Below are 20931 nucleotides of genomic sequence, written 5' to 3' on the forward strand. Positions count from 1 at the left end.
CTCAAATGTGTCAGTGAAGAGGCTGTCAGCCATTTGTCATACTACACCATTCAAAACTTTTCGTGCACAGTGATAGCAAGCTGAGTTTCTGTTCCTCTTTGTATTGATGAACTACTGTCAAAATTAAAGCTAAAAAATTACTTAGCCCGGTTTGGTCTGTGTAGTGTGACTAATTGATTATTATTAATCTGTCTTAATGAATAAAAATGTGTTTACTTTTCTGAACCATCCAATTTTTACTGTAACTTTGAATAAAAACATTCCATTGATTTCATAAGCAGAGATGAAAGACATAACCAAGAGTTGATCAGATATGGATGGATGGGTAATAAATAGTTTGACAGGTGGAGATGTTGCAGAATACGCTATCTCCTTGAGGAATTTCACAACAAGATGAAGATTAAACATGGCAGTTCTCTGTTTGGGTTTGTACTGAAAGGAAGAGGAACATATCTTCTGAAACAAAACAGGTCCCTTAAACATATGGGGGATTTTTCAAGGTTGGCTTCAAAATAGTCTCCAGTGCTTTTTTTAACTCTGTAGGATACTGCACACAAGGCACTATGCATATGCTGTTCACCACAGTATCCCAAAAGAACTTGTTGCCCAGATGGTGCAAACCATATGCCTCTTGATAGTTATCTGTGTTTGGGAAATACTCTCTAAAAATACAAGAAAGGTCATAAGACTTGTAAAAACCAGCTCTAGTGAATTTCTTTTAAATAATGCTCTGGAGATATTCAAAGTTGGTTTGTGTATTTTTTGGGTTTTTTTTTTTTTTCTTTTGGGAGATGTGTGTAAATGTTTTATGGCAGAAATGAGAAAATAGGGAATCATAGTTGCTCAGTGCGAGACCACAGTTCCTAAGGTGTGCATGCAGACTTCACTAGCTCATTGCATACATGGTTTTTCTCCATTGGAGATGCTTAAAAGGACTACAGCACAAGGCTAGGTCCTGGGTCTCTCTCCCGACCCCTTCTCCCAGCTGTCTGAATGAACTTTTTGGAAATGTAACAATATAGAAACCCAGTTAATTTTGGTATTTGTTCCCATGTCTTCAGCAACTCATTCAATTATTTCCAAAGGCTAAAGGAGAAAATTCTCTTTGCCCATATACAAGTTGTTAAAATACGTTTTCTTTTTTGCATACCTGGCACAGATCCACAGAGGAAAGGCAGTCTAATTACATTTCCAGCACAGTAGTTCTTTGAAGTACGAACTAATTAGGAATGGGCATTGCAAAAGTTTAGACCAGCACTCAGGAAAAGAATGCATCATGTAACCATCACTAATTCATTAGGATAACCAAAGCTTATTTCCTTTGAGTAAAGATTTGCACATTCTCACCTACAGCACTGTACTATATATAATACTTCTTTGTAGCTTCTCTGAAAGCACAACTCTGTTTAAAAGTAAATTAGCCAGCCAAATTGAAAGGCTAATTGCCTTGAGCTTCAAGTACAAAGGATATCCACACTTAGATTTCTTTGCCAGCTGCAAGAGGCTGAGAAGATGTGTTTTCAGAAATCCTAACAGAGTATCTCATGACACTTCAGAATTTTAATGTGGTGTCATAAATCACTAACTTATTCTTGCTCCAGTATTGTTTGCAGAATCTATTGAGATAGATCAGTTCTGTGTACTGGGGAGGAAATGTGATGGAGGGACAACCCTGTTTAGTCTGGTAACAGTTTATGTCAAACACCTGAAAAGGTCATATCCTTTACATTGCTTCCTCTTATGATTTTGATCAGAATAAAAATGAATATATCTGGTTTGATTCAGAACTTGTTTTTGCAAGAGAAAGACTGATGGGGCATGCAGTCCCTTTACAGACTTAATTTTTTTCTGGATCATTTCGGCTGGATATTTGGATGTTCTTCTGTGTTTCCTGCTTTGTTTTTCTTGTTTTCCCATTCTCACCTTTCAATTTTTAATTGAGTCTAATCCTCACTGAGTAAATACAGTGACAACCTTTGCAATGTGTGTGTTAAGTGCGATTCACAGAATCATGTCCTTTTTGTATGGATCATTTTAATTTGTGGATATTGTTATGTATCAGCTGCTGCTGACTTGTCTTACGCTGTGCTGTGTTAAGGTTATACACAACTGGGAGCTTGCAGGACTGATTGAATGTATTTTCTCCAGATGGTAATTCTCAACCTTTCTGCCTTTTACTGAACTCATATTCTTGTTCTTACTCTTACAACAACTTCCAAATACTTCACAATCCTACCTATAACAATTACTCTAAATTATTTTTGGTTTCACAGAATGTATGATTATGTAACTTCTCTTTATTCTCAGCTGACTGACTATAGTCTCAAGTAGCTGCTTTTGTTACATGATAATGTTATTGAGCCATGTGTAAACCTGAGGAATGAAATGGCCCTGTTTCATATCCAACTCCTGGTGGGTGAGAACAAGAACCAGCCTGAACTCTTCATATCTGACTCCTGGTGGGTGAGAACAAGTACCACCCTGAACTCTTCACATCTATCTGCAGAAATAAGCTCTTTCTGAACGAAAAAAATACTTGACAGATGTGTTCTTGCATGAATTTGAGTGACTATAAAGAGAGAATAAGAAGAAAGCTGTTGGTTTGGAGGGGTTTTTTTGGTTTTTTTTTTTTTCTTTTCTATTACAATTTATTGTGTGTATACATGTTTCTTTCATAAAAGTTTAAAGCATTCAGATAGCCTTCTAAACAAGGGTTAGCTCGTACAAGATAAACCTCATTCATGGTGAGATTCTTAACACTGACTTAATGCAGAATTGTACTTGTGCTGTATGTTCTAGAACCAAGTGAGACATTTCAAAGGTGTGTTTATCCAACCTGAACTTTAAAGATGGAAGGAGATGAAATTTTGAAAACAATGGGAATTTTCCTTGCATGTAATAACCTTTTTAGTTTTTGAACAAATACATACACCACAAGATGTGCTCATTAATGGGAATATCTGTATTACCATGTGAAAAATGGCCATATCGAAAATCTCAGGGTATGTTTACCACCAACATTTTCTTTTTAAAAACTCTAGAAGAGACTAAACAAAACCTTTCAAACGCAAGTGATTTGCTTTACCAAATATTCAGATCTCCAAATCCCAGGAGGATGAGGGCTGGGAATTCTGTAAGGAACAGGCAGATTTCTGAGGCTTGGCATGGTCTTGTCTTTGGCTGCATGTACAGGTTCTCTCCAGGGCTGGACTGGTCAGAGTATGCTGCTGCAAGCCCTCCTGTGCTCAATGTAGGCATTGTCTCAGAAGTGATTTGCATCTGCTGCTCCCATCAGTTGCTGGGAGGTCATTGCTGCTTATAATAAGGCCACCTTTTAATTTAGATGCAGAGCTTAAGGTAACAAAGGTTGTTTTAAAATTTCAGCCTGGGTTTTTTAATTCTTAAATTAGTAGCAAGAGATTGCTTCAAGGACTCATTTGTCCTGTGTACACAACTTTGTAGTGAAACTGAATTCATAGGGACTTTTTCTTTGTTAAAACAAAAGTGTACCTTGGCAATGATTTCTCTTTATTTGTTTGAAGGTTAATTTTCTTTCTAGTCTGGCAGCTGGGATGCCTTAAGGGTGCAGGCGCAGTGCGTGACTCCTTGCTGTGCTCAATTGTTCTTTTTGGGTGCATCCATATTTACAAACACTTTTGATGATGTCAGGACTGTGCTTTTGAGGCAAATGTTCTGATTTTCCCCATGTACCCTGCTTTGGCCCATAACCTTTCACCAAGGTTTTGTTCCTTTGGAGGAAAGTAAGCAGAAACATGCAGTCCAGGAGTGTCTGTATCTTGTGCTGCAGTGCTAATATTCTAATGCAGTACCAGCCTGGTGCTTTCCAAAATCACCCTCCTTGGGAAGGCTTTGGTGCTCTTGCAGGCAGCTCCATCGGTCTTCCTTCTGGTCCATGCAGCTTCCTGATGCAGATGTTTGCCTCTGCCAATGTTAAAGGTATTCAAACCAACTGAGCTTCATTAAGTTCTTACAGATGATTGAAATAATTGCTGAATCATATTTTGGATTATTTTCTGCATCCAAATGTACGAGATTTCTGACAGGCCAGGATTTTTAAACTGTAACGTATTTTATTATTCTATAATGGTTTGTATGCACAACTTGTAAAAGAATTTTTGTTTCAGAACCTTTTACTTCAGAGAACAAAAGCTACAATGATGATGTTGAAATAAAAAAAATTACAGAAAACAAAAGGACTAGGAGAGGTTACATATAGTTTAAAATACATTGAAAAATAACGAACACTGAAGCTCTACGCAGATTAAATTTTCAGACGAAAATGTTATCTTAGCTCAGCTGAGTCAAGGATCTTGGTTGCTGGCCTTGAAATATGATACTTACACTTAAATGATTTAGTGTGGCAGTCTCTAGCCTAGGTTTTCAGGATCACCACTATTTTGTTTTAAAATTAATTAGGTGCCTGTATGCAATGTTTATTTTTAATAATTCGGTTTTTAAAATTTGATTTATATCTTTGTATATTGCTAATATTGTTTATGGTGGCAGAAATGTCACCTATAAGAAATAAAGGCTTGAAGTCTATTTAGAGTGCTTGATCACTGAATTGTACTTGAGAAAGGATCTGAACAAATACTAAAATGTTAAGCATGGGTTAGAGTTAGGAACGTGATGAAATAATCTATCCTACCATATAAATGACAAACTATTTCTGGTGCATTTTCTGTGTACACCCCTGTGCCAGAGAACAGAACAGAACAGACTTTCTCTTGGTAATGAACTTAACTAGATTATGAGAGGGATGCTCTAGTGTTACTTGTGAATGCTGTACTCTTCTGGGGAGGATTGCTGCCACTTTTGGTTTCAATGTTTGTGTCTCTCAGTGCTCCTGCCTAACAGAGTGGTAGGTGTGCACAAAGTTCTGTGCTGCTCTGGTTCCCAGGCTGTAAAATGACCTTGTGTTTGAAGTCTTTTGCTTTTGAAACCTGAACACAAGTGCACTCTTGCCTGGAAGGAGCTGCTTTTGTGCACAGCTCTCTGAGCCAGCCTTTGGCCATCCAGTGTATTTGGGTGGTGGGGAAAAGAGTAAACATCAAGTTGTGTAGATAAGAAAACAGAATTATTTTCTATATTAGTTACCCTAGACCACCCCATTTCTTCTCAGCTGGTTTAGCACCATACCTTAAATGAAATACAGACTTTCCCTCTATATATATAACACTGTTCTTTGTGCAGCTTGATGAGAAGGTTTTTATTCTCTAGGTCAAATTGATATTTTAGCCTCTTAGCTTGTTGGTTAGGGACTGTCATTTACCACGATTTTGTGTAGTTTGCACAAGACTAACATTGAGCTGACTTTCCTCTGTACAATAGTTTGAGTTGTGAAGGAATTGATGGACTAATATAGATAATATACAATCTTTGTATGAAGCTGGAGATTTGGATACATGTAAAAGTGAAAAGACTTCATCAGTCTCATTCGAACAGTGTTTCTGTAACACTTCTTGTTGGCATCCTTTTTGTTGAATAACTGTATTTGAAGCAGTGGGCACTGCCGTGGTCATTGGAAACTAAAAAGCTCTGGAACCAGTGTTTAGTAAGGCAGAGGAAATGTATTTGAAAATAATCTTAACCTCTGCTACAGATGCAATAATAAATCTGCTTTAAAATAGAGAGCTTGCAGAACAAAAAAATGAGTTGTTGCAAGTTGCTGTGCAAGACTGTGCTATGTTGCCAGCTTGTTATTTCTGAGCTCTGTGGTGTGTCACAAATGCATTTATTTCTATATTAAGTAATGCCTTTGCAGTTTGGAACCTTATTTGTTAGAACTGGTTGTTGGGTCATGCATTATGGCATTTTGAAAAAGAAAATGCATTTTTAATAGTAAGGATTCGTTGCTACCTAGTAACAATTTTGTCTCTTTTCTTTGTAGGTATGAAGCGTCCATTAAGTCCTGACCACATCATTGAAGATGGGATTATGAATCAACCAGCTGTTCTACGGGTCTTTGAGGAAAAAGGACTGAGGAATGACAGACAGGATTATCAATTAAGCAAAGAAAAAAAGAAGATACTGTTTTCCTTCTGTGAAGTGTGCAATATACAGCTGAACTCTGCAGCCCAAGCTCAAGTTCATTACAACGGGAAATCTCACTTGAAAAGAGTGAAGCAGCTAAACAATGGAAAACTCCCTACAAGTACAGCTCCTGGCACTTTGTTTGCAAGTACAAGCACAGGTACATACTTAGTTTGGGATGTTGGATTTTGGTCAAGAATTCTGAGGAAACTTTTAAGCTCTAACTTCTCCACCCAACATAACCATTAAACTTAATATAGATTAATACTAGTAGTTAATAATAATTTGCCATGTTCAGAATTACTGGTGTATTTCTTTTGCTGTGAAGCCAAGTGATATTGTGGCAATATTCCATTATTCCATTATGTGTTGGACCTTGAAATATGGTCTATTTAAAAGTAACTCTTGTGGATCCAAGTACTTACACATTTTGTCATCTGCTTTTGTTCCCAAAAGAAAGTGGTAGAGGAATGCTACGTGTGCAGGAGAAACTTTTAAATGGAATCTAGTAGAGGAACAATGGAAGAGGAGAGCTGGAATTTACAGGCCGGGCGCTTTCATTCTTTCTGTTTTCAGCCCTCTGGGTTTTAACTACTCTCATTCACAGAATCAGTTTAGGTTGGAAAAGACCTCTAAGTAAGAAGTATTTCAAAATAAGACTTTTTACTTACTAGGCAGAACAAAAGTCTAAAATGTTTGGGCAAAATGCATTTAGCAGGCATAATGTAAAGAGACAAAGCACATAATATGCTTTTCTGGTTTTTTAGGGGGAGTTTGTTTCTTTTTATTTCAGTGTTAGACTCAGTTCATAGCTACTTCAGAAAAATCTAACAGATCTCAAATCCTCATACAAGAAGTTTTCTTAATTGTAATTTTTGTTTTTATTTGCTACATTAAGACACTGGTTTTGATTTCTTTTATTTCATTTTGTATAGAAACAGTCAAGCTGCACTGAAGGGTTTAGCTTTTTCTTATTTTGTTTCTTGTTAACTGAATTTTACTCGTTTTGAAGTCTGTGGTACTCTTTTGTTTGATTTAGAACTAAGAAATATGAGGGTATCACTTCTGTAAGGCCTATTGAATAACATCTAGATTACTTAATTTTGTGGATTCTTAAAATAACTGAATATCTGTGAGACATTATGATTGATTTAAGATTCCTCTGTGTGTGGATCTCCAATGCAAACTTATAAAAACGTTTTCTATTTTTGTTGCTTTTTGTTATCTGAGCCTCTTCATCTGATGCCTTTGCTGTCATTCCTGGGGATGACAGCTGATGCTCTGCCACCATTACTCAAAGAATGCTCTGATGCTCAGAATACAATTATGTTTGCTGGAGCACATGCGTTGGGGTTACTGCATAGCTTGGGAGTTAAAATTCATGTTCTTTGTACTTTGTTCACTGATCTCTATATTAGGCTATATCCTAGTTGTGTACTAGTTATGTTCTAGGTCTGTCCAGTGCATGTTGAAATAAGCATTGTTTTTTCATAGCTGAGGGTTTTTTCATTGTGTTCATAGCATTTAGAAGAAAGAAATGCCTTACAATAGACAATTTATTATTACTGCGATTACATAAACAATTTAATTTACTGTTTATGAACCAGCGGGAGAACAAGATTTACTGAGATGTAGTTCTCAAAGAACGTTTTCCAAAAATAACTAGAAATTAATTTTCTTATAAATTGACATTATCCAGGCTCAGTTTTAATCCATGTCCTCTGGAGTGTTATTACCTCTCGTAATGGAAGTCTTCCTTTCCCATTTCTTCAGCTAACACTGTAAACAGAACTAATTGTGCAGATGGTAAGAGTGCAATTATATTAATCTCACCTCACCAGTGAATAGATTTTATTCCACGTGCAAAGGAAGCAAATAGCCCTCTCGTACTTCACTGTTATAGCTGCACTCTTCTAACAAAGCACCTAGTGAACGGTTCAGCACACCTCAGGAAACTTCCTGCAAAAGTTCCTGCCAGTGTCAGGTTGGAGTTTAGCTCTGTGTTCAAAAGATAAATGTGAAATCAGTAATATTCTCACTGGAAAATGAGGTGACTGTAAAATATACATGACTGTGAATTTTCCTTGACACTTCAGAAACCAGGATTACAGACCTGCCAGAACTGTCTTGGTTCTGTGTGACAGAATTGATGGATCACTGACTCCAGTTCTCCCTGACACTTTGTGGACTTTCTTATAAATGGATATGAGACATATTTTCATATTAATTCAGTTTTGTGGTCCTCTCTGTGACAGGTGGCCCTCAGTTGTTAGAAAATGTCCTTTTAATTTTTGACAATAAATTTTTAAATTAATTTTTAATTTAATTTTCTATGTTTTACATAGAAGACCACCATGTTTTACAACTATAAGCTCTATTTGTTGCTCTGAACTTGCTGGTAATGGTCGTTGTTGTACTACAATTGGAGTGTTTATTAAGATTTGATACCTGGGATTCCAGGTCCTGGCAAGAAATTCTGTAGATGAATGGTTTTTTATATATTTAAAGTCTAAATATCATTTTAGAGATTACTTAAAGTTACTTCTTTGTATTTAGAGGAAGGGTGCAATTGTCATAGGAGTTAAAATATATTTAACAATATATTTTTCTAAAAAATTTGCTCTATTTCTAGTTTATCTAGCATCACCAGTTATTGATATATATACAAGCTCTTTTGCTATTGTACCTCTACCTGCAATTTAAATTACTTCCTAGCAAGTAAGATTTATTATAAAGATTTAGGACCTGCTTTTCTTTATATTGCCACAGTTGGGAAATTAATGGGTTACATTAGGTGAGTTTGGTGATTTGATCTGCTCATTGAACTCCTTTTCTCTACATTGGTGTTGAAAATGGGAAAAAAGAGCATTCTGCTCTGAAAATACGTTGCATATGGTGTTAGAGCCTTCACCATTGCTTATGTTAATGCTTGTTTATTACCAGCCGTGCCCCCCCATGTCTCTTGCCGCAGCTCAGGCTGCAGTTTCAGTGCTGCCACTCCCAGGGCCATCCCGACCCCTGCGCCAGGAATACGTGATGGAATGATGGACGGACAGGCAGCTGGCAGAAGGACATAAATGCACTCTCAGGAAAGCAAGGAAGTTCGCCTTCGCAGCTGAAGCTGGAAATGATTTAATGTATTTCCTGTGAGGAAAAAGGAAAAGCAAGGGTGGTTTCCTGCAGCCTTGGGGAGATGTATTTTGGAAGAGCCCGTTTAAAGCTTTTCAGTGAGCAGGCCTTGCTGCAGCAGCGCGGAGCAGATCCCGGCTCTTCTGGGTACCTGAACTCCACCTGTCCCCGCTGAGAACACGGCCGGAGCGCACGCTGCTCGCAGGGGCCGCCGCCGGTCCTGAGCGCACGACACGAGCTTCGCTAAGCGCTAATTAAAGCCTGCTCGCTTCCCCTGTGCTGCCAGCGAGCTAATGAGTTAATTGCTGGGGAGCCGAGGGCGGGCGGGGGCGATGCTCCGGAGGCCGGGCGGCGAGAGCCGGGATGCGCGGCGCCCACGCGATGGCGCTGCAGCCCGGGCCGTGCCGGACCGCGCCTCCAGCATCCTGGGGCTGGCAGGGAGAGCTGCGGGATGATCGCTAATACCGGCCGGGGCACTCCCTGCATGGCTGTCTCGTGTTCCTCCCACGGCTTCTCCGCAGGTGACAACGGTTTTGCTCCACGAATTCTCATTGCTTCCTCCATGGGGCGGTATCTCCTGGTGAGTCTCCTGGTTCTCTCTCCTTGCACCCATGATAAACATGGGAGCAGTTGGTGTAGTTTTAAGGAAGTGTACTAGAAATGCCTGTCGAAGTCCATATTTTACAGATCTCTGGAAACGTGTAGGAAAGTTTCATTTTTGTTACAGAAAGTGTCCAAATTTAAAAGTGGGAGAAGGAGAATCCCTTTTCCCTGGGTCCTAGGCTGTTTTACAGAGCTCATACATGTGCTTTAGAGCCCAGGTGGCACTCATTAATGCCCATGTGATCTTCCTGTAGGTTTGGCAGGAGGTGTGATTGGGGTGTCAGGATGTAGTGTATTCTGGTACCATCTCTGCCGTTTTGTTATTGAAATCTCTGACCTTGTAGGACAGTTTTTGAAATGCTGTAGGACCCTATACCGTGACTCTTCGTAAGGAACTGTTCCACAAGTTATTGTGTTAACACTGCAGTACTAAGGAAATAGTCACAGCTTGATTTACTGAGGTGTTGTAAGCATTCAGTTTTGTGATCTGGTTCAAAGCAATGACACCAGGGATTTTTTAATATAGCAAAATAAATACATAATTACTAGACTTGTGTTTGTGACTTAAGTCAGGTCACAAAAAGGGCCTAGTAGTGGTGGTAGATGGGAGAAGGTAAAACAGCAGTTTTGGGTATGGGAGAAGAACAAGGGACTGTGGATAAGGGAGGGTTTCTTCCACTTTTGGCAACAGAGATGAGAGCTTTTTTGTCCCTTTGTGCAGTGCCATATAAATTTGTAAGTCTAGGCAACCTATCAAGTTAATGGAGGCAGGGAGGTCTACAATTAAAGAACTCAGATTATTCTTGATAGGATCCATGGACTATATAGCTAACTTGCATATTAGTTTTCAAAAAAGCTGAGAGATAGAATGTGTGAATAGTATGTTCAGCCAAAAGATTAAACAAACTATCGATAGATATTGAGGAATTATACTGAAAATATTCCAGATAGCCTGAAATCTGCATTCCCAATTTTGGCCTCATGCATGAGAGTAAGGCTTGGTTTTTTTGAATGAAACTGTGAAAGAAATTAGCTTGCCAGATGACCCCAGATCACTGCAGGATTAAATTATGGTTGCTTACAACAGAATGAGTCTGCAGTGCACTGCTGTCATTTCACTGGAGTTTTTCCTAGGTTTTTGTTGGAAGAATCTAATCCTAAATGCTGGTCTTTATATGTTGGTTTTAATCTTTATACGGGCCAAGACTGGCTTTCTGACAGGTAGCTTAGTTGCCATCTAAGACCGCTTTGTGCCAACGTAATGGAACAGAACTTTTGCTTACTTTAAGCCTCTTGATCTAGGTTTTCAATTCCTTCTCAGTGTTTGTCTTTCATTAATCTAAAAAGAGACAAGGATAATCCGATTTTTATTGCAGAAGGTCTTTATGAATTATTCTAGCAAGTACTCAGAGGAATGCAAAGCAGCAACCAAAAGTATCTTAAAAAAGTTTGTGACCTGAGTCCTCTTAAATGTGTGCATGCATAGCTATAGAATTAGTGCGTAAGTCTGTAGAGAGCACTGTGAGCTTACTCTTTTTCAGTGTTGGGTCAAAACCTTTTTTAGACTAGTAGAAGGTCAGTATTTGTTCTGCCTTCCATGTCTGCAGCTACAACCGTATCTTTTAGAAAGCAGTTTCAAGAAAGCTGCTTCTGTGGGGGCACAAAGCAGAGCAACTCCTCAGGGCTTCCTCTCTCTGTCCCCCCATGAGAGAGAGCTTGCTCCATGCTTTGCTGTCCTACTCTTGGTAGAATCCATTTTTCTTTTTGTAAGAATTCGGCTCGCGCTAAAAAGTAAAACTATGTCCAATACAATAGAAATAATAACAAAAAGAGTTACATGCCCATGTATAGACTCTAGCTTAGTGAGCTCTTGAGAAACTCTTAGTATTTCACTTCTTGCTACAGAGTACATTGACTTTTTTCTTATTCAGTTGTCTCTTGAACAAGGTTGCATTTGGTAGATGGTACCACATTCTTTGCGTTACTTGAGTCTCTTGCACCATTTCCTTAAGTGATAGGTATTGGTATGTAACATTTTTCTTATAACGTGAAATGTACTTATGATAAGCAATTGCTGTTTTTCTTTCACAGAAATAATCATAGAATATGCTGCATTGGAAGGGACCCATCGGAATTATGATTAGCTACTCTGAAATTAAGCAGATTTATTGTATTAATTTTGAACACTTGATACTCCTCACAAAATGTTGATGATGAGAGTTAATATAAGGCCCAGAACTGACAATAAAGTTGGTTTCTTATTTGCCAATATCTACACACTGTATCTATAATATTCTGTTCTTTGAGTAGCTGCACTGCGAAAGTACTTGTAAAACTAATAAAAATATTAAGTAGATGATATGTTTCCTCACTGGTAGTCTTCAGGGAAAAAAAAAAAGGGAAATTATCTTGTTGAGGTCAGTTGTTTTAAAGTAATTGGTAAGTTGCATCAGAGCAAAACATTTAAAAACTCCCAAATTCCCTAATGGCAAATTGAAATCATAACTCTTGAAGTTGGTAAAGGTTATCAGACCAATTATTTATCTCTAGACTCTACTTCATTCTCTTTGAAGTGGGGAACATATGAATGACCTTAGGCAAACAAACAGAGTACATAATGATTATGGGAAAAAATGGTTTATAGGGGAGTGGTCCTTTGGGTGGAATGTGGAAGGATTTCAAAACAAAATTGGGTGGTACATTCAGCACCCTCTGCCACTACTTTGCATAGATGTATTCTTGTAGCAAAATGCCTTCCTGGACAGTTTAACCTCTTTTCAAGGACAGTTATGCTGTGGTAAAAAATAGCATTTAAGATACCAGAAAATCAGATATTCTAGAGTCTAGGCCAAAAACCTCCCCAGCCATAGTTTCAAGCTGAGAATGGCTGCAGAGTGGTGGTGACACAACTTCTGCTTCAGCTGGGAGCATATCCCTAGTCATTTAATCACTTTGGGCATGGCCTGGGGAGCTTCTCAAATCACTTAGTTGATGTTTCTGCAAGAATTTCTTCACTGTCTCCCTGCAGGATGTGGTCCACAGTTTAGAGGTGTAGACAGCTGAGATGAAAACGGATGTATAAATTCAGACATTTTTATTCGCGTGCATTTCTAATCATGATTTCTGCATTAAAACTCCTGGAAAAAATAAAATAGTGACGTCAGGTTTGTTTATTATTTTTACTTTGTAAAAGGAAAACTGATATATTCTCTGCATAGCAATTTTTCTCACCTGGGATCAGATCCTGTCAAAATTTCTCTCATAATTATCTTGTGACCCAGCAGTATATTTGGATAACTGTACAGGTAATATAATAAAAAAATCCCATGTTTCCATTTCTTGAAAACCTAGTTCTGATTACATCTGTCATATGCTGTGTATCTCTGAGTGTGAGTATGCACAGCAATACATGCTCTGTTACCTTTCTGGGGAAAGAAAACCTCGGAAGTACCTGAAAAGACAAAAAGATGTACATTGCAAGAAGTCCATGTGGGAGTAGAAATAGCATGAATTTAGTAAGTCATGGAGATTTTTCATAGTAAGTAATTTAGAATTACTGTTGTCTTAGAAGGATGAAGGCATTGGTCATAATGTCATGTTTTTAGTGATTTTTATTTTTTTTTGTGAATACTTAATCTGCTAGACTGTAGAGGTCTTTGTTGGGTCAGTATTCTAAATGTTTTCACTCAAATATTTATTATTCTTTTTAACAGATAACCTGGGTTTTAATATGTAATAGACCTCGTCTGTTGCATGGTTAAAAAAATATGTATTTCATTTGCATAATTTTGAATTAATCTTATTTAGAAGTGCTGTAAGGAATCATTAATTTTTATTGCTGGATTCCCCCCCCCCCCCCCCCCCAATAATGAACCTCATCACAATACAGGCTGCTGATTCTCCTCTGTCTCGTGTTCGTTGTAGAAAAGACAGAGCTATTTTTAACATTTACACAGTCTAGATAGATGATTCCTCGTTCTGTATGGTTTGGAGCTGAAGCTGTAGAGCCTTTCATAACCACATCCTTTTATTTTTTTATGGTTTGTTTGAATTTGATCTCAGTAGCTGATTCCGTGCATTGATAATGAAGGCTTGGGTTGCCTGATTCTCAGCATAAATTCAGGCAGACTTCTGCACCGACAGGGCTCTGTGTTTCGGTACGGATGAAGATTCAGAACTGAAATTGCTTTGCTTTCTTTACAAATGACTCAGAGTGTGCTTGTCCTTCCCTAAAATGTTGCCAGCGTGTGAAGGTTTTTCAATGAGCAGTGCAATAAGCCGGCATCTGGGAAGGTTTGAGGCTGCTCTGGTGTAGCAGTGAACTGTCACACAGATGACTGGGGCTGGAGCCAACACTCTGTAGCACCGTAGATCATATTGGTCACATACTGGAAGTTTTGTTTATGTAACTTGGTTGCTGTTTAACCTGCTTAAATAGTATTGCCATAATGTGGAGTGGGCTTCCCAATAGAGGTGAGTCTGGTTTTTATTATTAAACTTCACTAAATTGCTTTGTGCTACAACATAAAGAGTGGATGCTTACATGTTTGGCATTATTTCTATATGCCGTGCATTTCTATTTTAGTTATTCCAACGGAAAGGATAATAAAAATGGCAAGGCATATAATGCATCTTTTTCTTCTCTTCTTATTCCAGTATTAAAAGTAACTAAATATGTGGCAAGCTCCCTTTCCTTGCTTGCTGTTTGCAGAGGGCATCTTTCCAGTAGGTGACTTCCTATGCATTTTAAATGTTTTTTGAATATCAGTGATGCTGTGTTATTGTTGCAGAAAGAAGCTTATTAGCAGTGTGAACAAATACCTCTTACCAGAGGTTGCTTTCTGGCTTGTTGAATCTCAAAGTATAGTTACAATGATGTGTGAAACACAGGAACTGTCGGATTCTCCAGATAGACGAAGAAAAGTAAAGAATGAAATAAATTGTATACTGGATTTGACATATTGCATATGTCTGTCATTGTTAATATTAAAAGTTATGATCTATCATGCCCAGGACAGCTTTCAGTAATTCATTTGAACTGACAGCTTTCTTTGAGAAGGGTATAAAATTACTGTTGCTTCTCCCTAACCAGTTATATTTGAGACTTAGTGCATCAAGTTTTATTTAAGGGAACAGATAGTGTGCCGAAGGTAGCCTGTGAAGTTCTAGTAGTACATCTTTAAGCGTGAAAGTATTATCATAAACTAAACAGAGTTTGGACTTGTGTGTTTTGAAAAAGGGGGTTTTATTGAGAATTTCACCTCTAGCAGAATGAAAAAAAATTAGTTCATCTTAGTTACTTATTAAGCACTGCTGTTATGCAAATATTGAGTTGGTGAGGTGAGACCTCCCATGATTATATTTGTGTATGCTGATATTAGTTTTTTAATAAAATAAGGAAAAATGTTGAAAAATATTTATTAAATCTTTTTTCTTGCTTGCTATAGAAATGTCTGTGCTTACTATGTAAAGACTGCTGTGGGTTTTTTGTTGTGTTTTTTTTTTTTTCTTCTGAGGAACTAGGACAGCTCATGCTTTTTCCTGCTAAATATATTTATGAGGCAGCTGTTTTATAGCTTTCAGCTCTAAAGTTATAGATAAGTGTGTATTTGTTTGACAGAAGATTCGAGAATTTCCATTTACTGCCAGTACATGTAAAGCTTGGCTAAGCAGACTGCATCAGGAGCACACACCATTTGTATTAGCCAATCTGTCTTTGCAAGTCCCAGGGCCACTATCTTGCTAGAAGCCACTGTGTGCTTTTGAAAGCATGAAATTAGTTTTATACTGAGCACATAGTTTCTCATTTAGCAGTTCTTTTTATGGTAATGGTCAATTTATGGTTCAGTGCCAGAATTTTGGTTTTCTGTCAAAGCTGATAGCTTCTGCTAAGGTGTTCTTTGGAGATAAAGACAAACAAACAAAATCCAAAACAACACCCCCCCCCCCCCCAAAAAAAAAAAAAAAAAAGGCAGTTTATGGTGGGGATCCTAGGAAGATACAAATAAAAGAAAGTTCTCCTGAATTACCTAACTCGTGACATTGCTGATAGCATTGTGGAATTATTTTGTTGTAGTATTTCAGAAAACATTTGTCATTCATGACATAAAATTATTAAATTAATTGTCACTGTTTTGTACTTCACAAGGGTTTTTTTTGTTTACTTTCTTTTTCCCCATGACATGTAAAATTTCTGTCTCTCAATGCTAATTTTCTCTATGTGCTTATTTAATGATTAAGATTCGAATGCACTTGAAAATTCATGTATATGAAGCACCCTAACCATTCAGGGTGATTTTTAGATAGCAACTTTATAGTACATACAAGCTTTTCCCTTTCTTGAGGAATCTATAAAAGTCAAAATAAGTTGTTATTAAGACCTTTGTAAAACATTTTTTTAATACATGTAATTCATAAATTGATGAACCAACTTATTTTTGACCTGTGTCTTGTTCTTGGCAGATTTTTTTGTTTTTCTAACTATGCCAGATTTGTGACTTCCCTCACTAGGAGCTATGCTTGATGAAAGGTTAATGTGGTTAATATTGTGTACTTCACTTGGGTTACTCTGCCTAGCCTACGTTGTTCTGTCATGCATATAGGCAATTTAAAATTGCATTGCTTTTAATCTATTTCACAATTCTGACTTGATCCCGAAATAAGCATTTTTTAATGATACAAGATTTGCTTCTTTGCTCAGTTCTGTCTGCAAGGAGCAAAATTTGACGTTGCTTTTTTGCTTTTGTGGGCAAGATGTAGTTGGCTCTAGAGCTGGTAATGTTTCTTCTGCTAAGTGCTGAGGAAAGATCCTGTTCCACCTACTGTTACGCCTTCCTGGGATAAGACGAAGCTGGAGGTCATAGTTCCCAGAAGTTTAGTTAAGAATTAAATGTAAGCTGCTTCACCCATTTTTTTATTTTTCCGTCATCGTGGAGGAGAAGAAGAAGCAGCTATGGAGATGACTGCCCTTTGTCACAGGCACTTGGAAAGCACAGCAATCCCACTTCAACAAGGCTCCCTTTTCAAAACCAAGTTTGGATGCTTCTGTAGTCGTGCAAGAGATGCATACTGGCAGCTTAACTATATTTGTCATTTTAGGACCTTTGAATAAGTTTGCTTGCTATTCTTCAGTGTGTTTAAAGGCTACCCAGCAGAAAATATTATGAACATTTGGAAAACAATGTGATACATTGTTACCATGGCATATAAAATTTGTTTTATTTCTCTAAGTGCTTGAGCTAGAGTGCTTTTCTTTGTGCTTTTATTTTTTGGTAATTCTTTGTTTCATTATGAATATAAGCTTGCCAAATTTCAGTTTGGTTAGTTCTTTGCTTCAAGATGGTTTTTGCAAGTTCCTTTTACCTTCAAGATCTTACATCTTCTTCCAAGTGTCTTTATTGCTGCATGCTTCCCTTCCTGCAATTTCACATTGGTAGTCCAAGTGAGAGGCAAGATTTGGTGTGTTTGCTGTGCTGGACAAAACTACTTCACATCCTGGTGTGGAGCTCTATTGCGTCTCTATCCATTCTCTAGTCATTTCTGTATCAGATTGTCAGTTACCACATGGCCCTGTAATTTTAATTTCTTCTCCTTTGGAAGGCATCCGTGTTAAAGTGTGGTGATCTTTTGCACTTTGGGAGTGTCCGGGGGTAGCAGCTCCTCTACTGCCAAGATGACTTTACAAGGAGATTCTGAAGAAGAGGACACTAAGCTGAAAGGGAAAGAAAGGGGAAGTGGTATGTTGTGAGCAATTCCATGTTAGTCACTTGACTTTAGGATCCAAGTCTAGTTAAGTTCTCTGTGGAAATTTTGAAATTTGCTTTTTTTTAGTGAAGGTCACTGATGAATCCTGCCAGAGGAGCTGAGTGCATTGAGAACTGTAGTTCACTGTAGCAGCCCTGTTGAAGCTTTACTACTGAAGCTCAAGTTTTTTGTTTTTTTCTCTCTGAAGGTTAAAGAGCCAGGGATGTTCTGGAGGTCTCACCCAGAATGTTCAGCCAAGAAATTGTCTTTTTTTTTTTAATATGGTTTCTGTTCTGTTGGATTTTGAGCAGTGCTCATAACATGACTCTGAAGGGAAAATGAACTAACTTACTTCCCTCTTTCACATATGTTTTTTTTGTTCCCGTAAGGATTTTTTTTAAAGTTGTTTTTTAGTTGAAAGTGAGGAAAGCTGGGCATGTTTTGATCTCCAGAGGTGTAAGGAGAGTTCTTTTGTATTGATACCAGCAGTCAGGGCAGATGAAAGGCTAAATTCCTTAGCCTTGGGTAGGTTCAAGATCTGCACTGAAGTGTTTGTGTCTCTGACTGAGCAATGCAGATCTTGAGAGGAGATGAGGAAATCTTTTTAATACTCTGCGAATAGAGGAATACAGCTTCCTTGAGGATTGAGGTTTTGAAATTGATATAGTGTGTTACAGGAGCTACTTGAGGGTAAGGATAGGACTATGAAGGCTCAGTGGACAAAGTTTTCCCTTTAAGCAGCTTGTGAAACTGTCAGACTGTGGGCAAGAATTTGTGTTGTGATGCATTTGATAATACCACTTGTTAGAGTAGGGGTTACCCTGGAGGGTGTAGGAGATCTGTGTTCAGATTACCTGTGCTCAGGTAATGAAAGGATATTTCCATGTCAAGGGACTTCTGAGGTTACTGTGGTGTGTTCAGTTTTGGATTTTTTTTTGTTCAGTTTTACTAGCTGTTCGCATTGATGCTGTTTATGTTTTTACTGAGCTAGAAAAGACAGAGCAGGTCTCTGGTGTGTGAGTTTCCCTTTTGCTTGCTTCAAGCATTCTGTGATGGCAGAAGTTGAAACACAGTGCCTGTGTTTGTAGCTTCCACCTAGGGGTCTCCATTTTCTTCAGGATATTTCATAGTAGGGGTGGAGAGATGAAGGCGAGGTAAGAAATCCATGTAGGAAGTTCTTAAAATTGTCTGGTTTTCTGCTCAAGCTGGATTCAAAATTTTCACACATAGTGCATCTCCTCTGGCTCAGCCTTGAGTGTCTGCAACAATGATATCCTGAAACGTTTTGTGGCTGAGCATTTAAATATGAGCAGAAATTGAGGTGCTTTTTTTATCAGGCAATCAAACTTAAGTGGAACATGGAGAAAATAAAGAGGTGAGGAAGATTCATAGGCTTTAGAGTGGCACATCTGGATAAAGACACAGAAATCACTTCATCAAGAAAAAACAGACTAGTTGGAAAGGACTGAAGATTATTGTTAGGAATTGCAGTTCATGTATTCTGGCCAATTTTGTCAGTGGTACCGTTTGAGCCTTATGCATCTCTAGTAAGGTTCTGAATAGTAAAAATCAATCTATTAAGTAATCATTGTAGCATGCTTTGTTTAAGGAAGCATAAACAGCACTTAGCTCCTGTGTATCCAGATTACTTCTGAAAATAAGATTTAAGCTTTTCAGTCACTTTGGCCGCTGAGACTTTGAGAAAAGCCAGATTTGGAACACAAGGACTGTATTGACTGGGGAGTAAATCTTTATGAAAACATTCCCAGGTTTTGGGTGTTTTAAACATGTCAATAAGTACAAATATTGTTGTCCTTTTATTTTATCAATTGCAAACACTCATTTTAGTAATTTGCCCTATCTAATAAATATTTCTCCTTCAAGGGAAAATTGTCTTTTTATCTTTCAGTCTTCCTCAAAACAAACAAGTCAACTTTGTTTCAGAGATTTTCAGATTACCTTTGCAGAAAAAAATATTTGAGTTGACAGTGTTCTTTTAAGTGTACATTAGACTTCTGCTCTGGTTATTAGTTGCAACATGGTATCTATGCTTAATGTGCTTATTTTTTGCTTAAATTTTTGGTAGGTGGTGGATTGCCAGGCATATACTTTGCCTTAGACTAAATTCAGTTGTTTTATATATTTTTACTGTTCTGCTTCAAAAATACTTTTTATGATTATCTAGACTTGAAATCAGTGGTTGAATTGGGCAGATAAAGCTATATGTATTTTAAAAGTATTTCTATTTTATACTACTTTCCTCATTTGGAAGCTTGGTGTTGCTTTGATAGAGATAGCACACTACCCTGACTGCTTCAAGTCATCCCTTTGCAAGGTTGGTGCAATGCATCAAAGCTGTTTTAACTGCTTTAAATAACTAAGATAAGACTTCTTATCTCAGGAATTGTCATTCATTAATTGAATATCTGCAGAGTGGAGAGCAGGGCTGTGTTGTTTCTGCTGGTTGCAGATTAGCAGTCTGTTCTGCTGCTCGCAGTCTCATCCATCCCATGCCTGGGGTGACCATTCTCAGAACCTACAGCTGTGCACAGGGGAGCTGCTGGGGCTCCGCTCCAAGGGCATCTGCCCTGCCCGTGCAGCACTGACCCCTCTGTGGCAAAAGCAAACTGCTGGGAGAGCACTAGGAGTTGAGAAATACATGGGCACTTCATCCAGTCTCAGACAGGGAACATGCATGGAGTCTGGATGAAAAATGGCAATTTTTATTCTGTCTTGAGTGGTCAAATACATGCAGATAGAAATTACATATACTAAAATGTGTCAAAATAGCAGCTTTTAGTAGGCAGCTGAGTGAAGATAAATGGTAAGAAACTGCTGTGCTATCGTGCTACCTGGCCTGAAATTGAAATCCCTTTACTCAGCATATTATTTCCTAGGCTATCTATTGCATGAACATGTTGTTTACTGCCTACTTTTAATAGAGTTCTTGGGCCAGGAGAAATTGTTATGCAAAGTCAAAGTTTCAGGATTTGCATAGTTGGTAGAACAGGCAGTAACAGTGCAGAGACACAGAGGAGGAGCCTTTGAGGAACTATAATCACTTGGAAACTTTTTTTCCCCTTTCTCCTTTTCCCTTTGATGTTGCTGAACGCTAGTGGAACGTGATGGTACTGCTGTGGTGTGGAGCAATCAGTTGCCAGTACAGAGCAAAGTCTGAAGGGACATCAACCAATTAACTGAAAATAATGAGCAAATTATTATTGTTACACTAATCAAAGTTAACTTGTTACCAAGAAATTGGAAGTCAACACATTTGTAAGCTGTGTATGGTCTAGTATGACAGTTCAGGAATAAACAAAGTCAGAATCAGTGCATCCACTGGGGCTCATAGACACTGAGGACCAAAGGAATCACCAAGCCTTATCTATTCTACAGTACTGG

The 20931-nt window shown here is 38.0% G+C and overlaps 1 protein-coding gene across 6 annotated transcripts in view; it reads left to right on the plus strand.

The window, feature by feature from the left end:
* Positions 1-20931, plus strand: part of ZNF385B (zinc finger protein 385B) — a 154198-nt gene that overhangs the window by 23801 nt on the left and 109466 nt on the right. For 3 of the 6 annotated variants that reach the window (XM_066189826.1, XM_066189827.1, XM_066189825.1), the window contains exon 2: positions 5912-6214. In XM_066189826.1, coding sequence (XP_066045923.1) covers positions 5914-6214 — 301 coding nt within the window. In that variant the 5' untranslated portion in view covers positions 5912-5913. Of the gene's footprint in view, positions 1-5911; positions 6215-9712; positions 9764-14021; positions 14260-20931 lie in introns of those variants that run through there. The other 3 variants (XM_066189831.1, XM_066189830.1, XM_066189828.1) reach the window with 3 other exon arrangements.

This window comes from Chamaea fasciata, unplaced genomic scaffold, assembly GCF_029207755.1.
Source record: "Chamaea fasciata isolate MVZ Bird 193981 ecotype frontalis unplaced genomic scaffold, bChaFas1.0.hap1 SCAF_8, whole genome shotgun sequence".
Classification (NCBI taxonomy): Eukaryota; Metazoa; Chordata; class Aves; order Passeriformes; family Sylviidae; genus Chamaea; species Chamaea fasciata.